This window comes from Leiobunum rupestre, chromosome 5 (genome assembly GCF_980474605.1).
Source record: "Leiobunum rupestre chromosome 5, qqLeiRupe1.1.hap1, whole genome shotgun sequence".
Lineage (NCBI taxonomy): Eukaryota > Metazoa > Arthropoda > Arachnida > Opiliones > Sclerosomatidae > Leiobunum > Leiobunum rupestre.
Genome location: NC_143388.1, coordinates 39,820,022 through 39,826,493, shown reverse-complemented (window position 1 = coordinate 39,826,493; position 6,472 = coordinate 39,820,022). Strand labels below are relative to the sequence as shown.

The following is a 6,472-nucleotide window of genomic DNA, read 5'->3' as shown; positions in this document are numbered from 1 at the left end:
GCTCGTCGTTCCCCTTTAGGAGCTCTCTCCAAAGGGTTTGACTCCTTACCTACGTAGGTAGGGTGTCGGCTGGTGTTGCTATAGCATCCACTCTTAATCTCACTGCTGTGTGCGAAGTGGGGATTGGTCCACCCATTACTGCACCTTCTGCTGGGTTGAGTGGCTTGCGTCAAAGGTGCGACCATCAGTAGTAGGGTTCTGCTACCCATGCTGGATTTGTCACCTGTCCGGGCTAGGTGGACGCTGGCGTAGGGCACTATGATGATAGGCCTCCGGTGGTATGGTCTCTGTTACTAGGTACACCAGGCTATAAATTCTGACACACTGTTGTTCACTTACGTGCGCGAAGTGGCGTGCTGGTCGTCCCATTGTTGCGCCTTTTGTCGGAATGAGTGGCTTGCGTCGAGGGTGCGACCATCAGTAGTGGGGTTCTGCTACCCATGCTGGTTTTGTCACCTGTCCGGGCTTGTGGACGCTGGCGTAGGGCATTCTGATGAGACCACCGGTGTAGTAGGCTTTTTGATTAGCTTGGAGTACCGGTATATAAATTTTTGACCTCATGTCGATCACTTACCTTAGTTTCATTTTTATACGGAGCCCACCTCGACTTTTTAAATAATTTAAAGAACTATAACCAACACAAAATTCATCATTTCTAGAAAAATGTAAACATAAAAAATATGTACACACCGCATTTTTTAATTGCAGGCACGCTATGAATCCTATATATTTATCTCAACGATAAAATCAAAAGAAGAATGACTAAATAATCGCATAAATATTTCCCTGTTTTGGTGTCTTTCCAATTTTATTAGGTATCAATAAAACCTGGAATTCAATATATTTGGTGTATTCTTTAAAAATATTAGAAAAATATAAGATCTTTTGAAATAGTCATAGAAACGTATTTGCGAAATTATAATTGGCAAAATAACTCAAAAGTTTTAAAACGTATTTGCGAATTTGCTGTCGGCAAACCAACTCAAAATAGTCTTAAAACGTATTTGCGAATTTATATCCGGCGAACTATTTCAAAATAGTGTTTACACGAATTTGGAAATTTATGGTCGCCATACCGACCCAAAATAGTATTAAAACGTATTTGCGAATTTAAATCCGGCAAAATAAAATAAGAATATATTAACAAATTTTCTCGAATAATATTTTGATTTTTTTTTGAGTCGGCTTTTGGTCGTAAACCTTATAATGACTTTGTGACCATTACCCGACCTTAGGACGAGTTGTTTGTGATACAGGGGAATCAGTGATAATAATTTCCATATAATTAAAATATAAACATGTTAATTGATATAAACCATACAATTTACGATGTTTCAGATCAAGTAATGATTTTATCAGATATTTATCATACATTTATCAATTTACTTTTAAAAGTTTACCTTATCAATAAATTTATATTTATATTTTTATAACGTTACCGGTTACTACAAGAAAATAGCCTCTTAGAAGACACTGATGTAACCGGAATTTAGAAATAGCTTTGCGCAACTAAATCTATTTTGTGAAAATAATCTTTATTTTGGGCCCCCCAGTGCATGGCCCTTTTCATTTTCTAAGTGGGAAGCTCCGAAAACAGAGTATGCCAACAGATGGATGTCTTCTTTTAAAAATTCATGTACTTGTTTTGCTTTTGTCAAAATAACTCTTAAAATGGATTGATTTCTTGTCTTTGCAAATAGTCGTTTCAGTTTCTTTCGAGTCTACCGTCGAAGTACTTGGAAGTACAGAGTTACTACGATCTTTCAGTTTATTTATTAAACAAGTTCAACCTTTTTTTAATCTGGGATCAATAGCCATTGATAGTATACAGGGTGTTTTTTTGCTAGAAAAAGTGATTTTTTTCAAAAACTATCTTTTCTAGAAAGTTGAAATTTGTACTGTACATTAAACGTGTCGGAGGACACTGTCTACCAAAATTACATGTAAATCGAAAAATATTTTCACGTTTTTTGAAAATTTAAATTTTAACCGCTAGGTGCTATAAGAAAATTGTCAATGAGAAAATTGTAGAGCGTCACCGAAAACGTACAAATAGCGTTGGCGCGAAAAAAATAGACGTCTTTTTCACTGACAAAATACGATTTGTAAAAGTGACAAGTTGGGCAAGCTAAAATAACTTTTTTTTTGAATTCCATTGGGAGAGTAGTGTAACTTTATGTAAGTCAGAAATTTGTTAATCTGGTGTTTATTGCAATAAACACCGCTGAAAAATCGAGGAGACAATGGCGAAGAAGGTATTACACGATTTAATTTCGTAGGATGAAAAATGCGAATTTTTTGAAAAAACAAAGAGACATTTTATTTATCTAGTTGCAAACAAAATTAATAAGCACGTATAGAAAATACCACCTTCGGCTGTGATGCAGGCTTGGGCACGAACAATCATATTGTCGAAGGCGGCTTGAATCATTTCCGGGGTTTCTTCCCGGCAAGCGCTTACAATTCGTTGACGCAGCTCTTCAAGTGTGTCTACGGGAGTGGCGTACACCTTGTCCTTGACGAAGACCCAAAGAAAGAAATCCAACGGAGTCAGATCGGGCGACCTTGCTGGCCAGTGTACGGGACCGTTTCTCCCTATCCATCGTTGTGGAAATTCGTTGTTAAGGTAATCTCTCACGGCTCTGTGGTAATGAGGCGAGGCACCGCCTTGCTGAAACCACAGTCTTGCTCGTTGCGCCAAGTTGTTGTTCTAGCTCATTTCTCACGAAATCTAAATAACTCTGGCCATTTAGATTTTGCGGTAAGAATACTGGATCAATTAACCGGTTTCCAACAAGACCAATACAAACATTCAAGCGCCCAAATTGAAATTGGTGTTCATATCACCAGTGTGCATTTGTGTCTTCCCAAACATGATTATTTTGGTGATTGTAATGGCCGTCTCTTGCAAACGAGGATTCATCCGAGAATAGCATGTTGCGAAGGAATTGTGGTTCGTGGTGCACGGAATTTAGCAGCCAGTTGCATAAATCCAGCCGTTGTTGAGCGTCTCCATCTCGTAAACCGTGGTGAAGCGCTGCTCTGTAAGGATGGTACTTATGCCTATGTAAAATTTCCCAAATGCGAGTTATCTGCAAGCCAAATCCTTACTCGCCGCAGGGGGAGAGAACCATGTAAGTTAATGTAAGGTGGTCACCTGGTTGCCTTTAGGGTAGGAATGGGGACTGATCTCTTTAGTACAAGTGACCTACCTCGCCTGCTGTTTCCGACATATTGAGTAATTGCAACTGAAATGTATCCACTTGCAAAGGTCACCTCGTTATAGATAGAGTTATATATATAACTCTATCTACCTCGCTTGTTACTCAAAATCATCTGGTTACATTCATTAAAATCTCTTTTAAGTTTGGATTGACAGGGGCAGCAATATATAGTAAATGTGCGTTTAAAAAATTTATTTATCACAATTTTTATTGACATAAATTACACATTATCCATAAATTACATTAAAATAGATTTCTCTGTCGTTCGGAATAAATAATATTTTGAAATAAGTTAGAGCTTTAATTACTTTTAAACTATTTAAGGAGTAGCTCTCGGCTCTCGACTGGAACTGTTCGTGGAAAAACTTGATCCTTCAAACACGCCGGTAATTGTCTCCTTCTCATCAGGCGATGTGGTCGCGTTATCCTGCGCCACCATCGCGTTGAAGGACCATGTGGAGACGTTGAATCCGGGAAAGTTGAATGTACTCAGGTTCCTCTCGTCGGGGAAAGCTGCAGGAAAAGCTGGCAAGGAAGGAAGTGAAGAGAGAGGCTTGACAGTCGGCAGGATGAACGTAGGCCAGGTTAAGTTCCACACTGGCCCGGCTACATCGCTGTTAGGGCTATCCAGGAACTGCCATGCTATAAATAACAAACGTTACTGCTACGATTAATTTAAACGGTCATTTACCAAGTACGGATCTTAGTTAAGTCCTATTACAATTTCAAGACCACCAATGAAATAAGCCCTCTTGGTCAGTGCTACTTACTTCCGTTGACGAATTGCCAAGTACTCATAGCTGAAGATCCAAACACAGCAAGGCTCAGCAATACGAAAACAGATACACTCAACATTTTACGTTTTAATATTGTTAATCACACAATATCTTAACGTCAAGAAAATATTATTTCAACTTCTAATTGTCGATGAGGAATACACATTTGATAATTGTGTGGGAAACAGGAACACTATTTATAGGGAGGTATATGTATTTTATATTCCAATATAAAAAACGCTTATAACACCAAATTTTTTAAATATAAATAAGCTGAAATAAAAAGTCAACAAATGAAATTAATAAAAATGTAAAACAGGACTTGAAATAGGAAAAAGATCTATCAATAAAAAATTAAGTTATTGCTATTTAATTTTAAAATTATATTGATAAAAAATGCTTAACATTTTTCATAATTAAAAGCTTGTAAACTGTGCGAAGGACAAAACTATATAAATAAATACAAGTTTGCAAGCTAAAATATACCACTCCTCGGAAGAGTTGGTCCATGGAGAAATATCCTTAGCGCCGACTCAGCCATTGGTCTATGTAAGTTTATTTTGAAAGGAGATGCTAGCTTCACCTGGCTGTCGTACTGTTCTAAATAGCGCGGTAAATTTAAACTTCTCAGGTTATTCCTTCATGGTTTGTCCAAGAATGTATTTATTTATACTTAGGGAGAATGAATATGTCGAGATTATGTTTAGCGTTTCTCCAATTCCACCCGTTATGGCCCCCGGTATGCTCCTCCGCTTTAATAAAATCAAATAATACTGCAATCTCATTGGTTCTTAAAAATTACGTTTTTCGACGCGATTAACGCTGCTGCGAGGACGCAAAAAATAAGACTGCCTCCTTTTTTCCTCCCCCCTCCCCTTAGCGTGACGGGGTTAGGGCCTCAACGTGTCCGTCGATAGTCTCGACATATTCATTCTCCCTGAATATAAATAAATACATTCTTGGTTTGTCTATGATATTATTTATTTTCAATTTGTAAACGTGGAAGTCAATAGCTCGGCTGTAAAAGATCCACCTGCTAATAGTATGACCAGGGTTCGATTCCTGGCCACGACGGTATTTTAAATTAAAATGATTATTTAATTTATAAATAATAAATGTTTTAGAATAAATTGACGTTAATAAGTTTAAAAAACCGTAAAGGAACACGGATTTTCTTCAAGGCTGTTTTTTATAAATATCGTAGTAGCGTATTTTCAACCGTCTGACGTAAAGGTCAATGTCTAAGCCGTACAATATCCGCCTGCTAAAACTGCGCGTCGGGTTCCATTCCTGACCACAAACGTATTTTGAATTAAGTCAATTAATTTTAATCTATGAATAATAAAAATATTACAGAATAAATGGACTTTCATAAACTTATAACATTATTATGGAAAAAATTGGCGTTTGTAAGTTCATGAACACGTAAAGAAATACGGACTTTCCACAAAGTGGTTTTTCTAAATATAGTTATTATATAATATGTATATAATAATATATTATATATATAGAAAAGTGGCAGCTATTGAAATCCTATACAGAAATAATATTTTCGGCAGGGCCGGATCTCATAACATAAAAAAGGGCAAGCCTACAAGCAGAAATCATCTCTACAATGATATGTTTAAAACTTTGGTGGACAGATGTAGGTAGAATTTAAATAAGTGTTGTTTCAGAATAAAAGATGTGTTAATGAAACTCACACTTATGTACGGAGCTGTATTGTTTCGAGGTTTCCACTTGTATTAAAATATTTTTGTCAATAATCGAGAAGCTCTTCTTTTACCGTATTTGAGTGCAGACCAATAATATAGACATTTTTACAGCTCTATTTCCTGGAAGGCTATTCTGTAAAAATCAAAAATTACGAAAATATATCTCCGTCAAAAATGGCAATGCGCACGTGGAGAAGGGCCGGATGTCGAAATATAAAACTATCGATTCTATAAGGTAAATTTTAAGTAGTGGCAATATGTTACGCTTATCCGGTATTTTGCTCAAATCATAAACTAAATGCTTAAGCGGACGTAAAATAACTGTGTATTTTTGGTGCCCAATACTTCAATTATCACAATCGACCGTATGTCGAAGCATTTAATTAATACAGGGAGGATAAGGGAGTCGTAAATTATGCGCCCAATATGTTCAAGCAGGGGAATAAATGCATGAGTATTTATTAACTCTTTGTAAATAACAAATCCCTTTTGATAACAGGGAAGAATCAACAATTAAAATGAATCCGCAAGTTACATACCAAAAATTATTACAATAAACATGAGTTAAATCATGTTTAGGATGAAATATACATAATAATACTTACTTAGGAATGTATGAATGATAAATTAATACAAGGTAAACCGGACGTAACAAAAAAATAGCTTACGATTTAACTATTCGAATGTGTTCTCAATGCAGCCCATCTACCAAGTATTATCTTCCTCATGTTTAAATCCGACCAATTCGCTGAGTTAG

At 36.4% G+C, this 6,472-nt stretch overlaps 1 protein-coding gene across 1 annotated transcript; it reads right to left on the bottom strand.

The window, feature by feature from the left end:
• Nucleotides 1–3,405: 3,405 nt before the first annotated feature.
• Nucleotides 3,406–4,167, bottom strand: LOC149944447 (uncharacterized). Its single transcript, XM_090175179.1, has 2 exons — nt 3,995–4,167; nt 3,406–3,866 (listed from the first exon to the last, which is right to left on the bottom strand). The coding sequence occupies exons 1-2, from the start codon at nt 4,077–4,079 to the stop codon at nt 3,544–3,546; spliced, it is 408 nt and encodes a 135-aa protein (XP_090031305.1). The 5' UTR covers nt 4,080–4,167; the 3' UTR covers nt 3,406–3,543.
• Nucleotides 4,168–6,472: the final 2,305 nt, after the last annotated feature.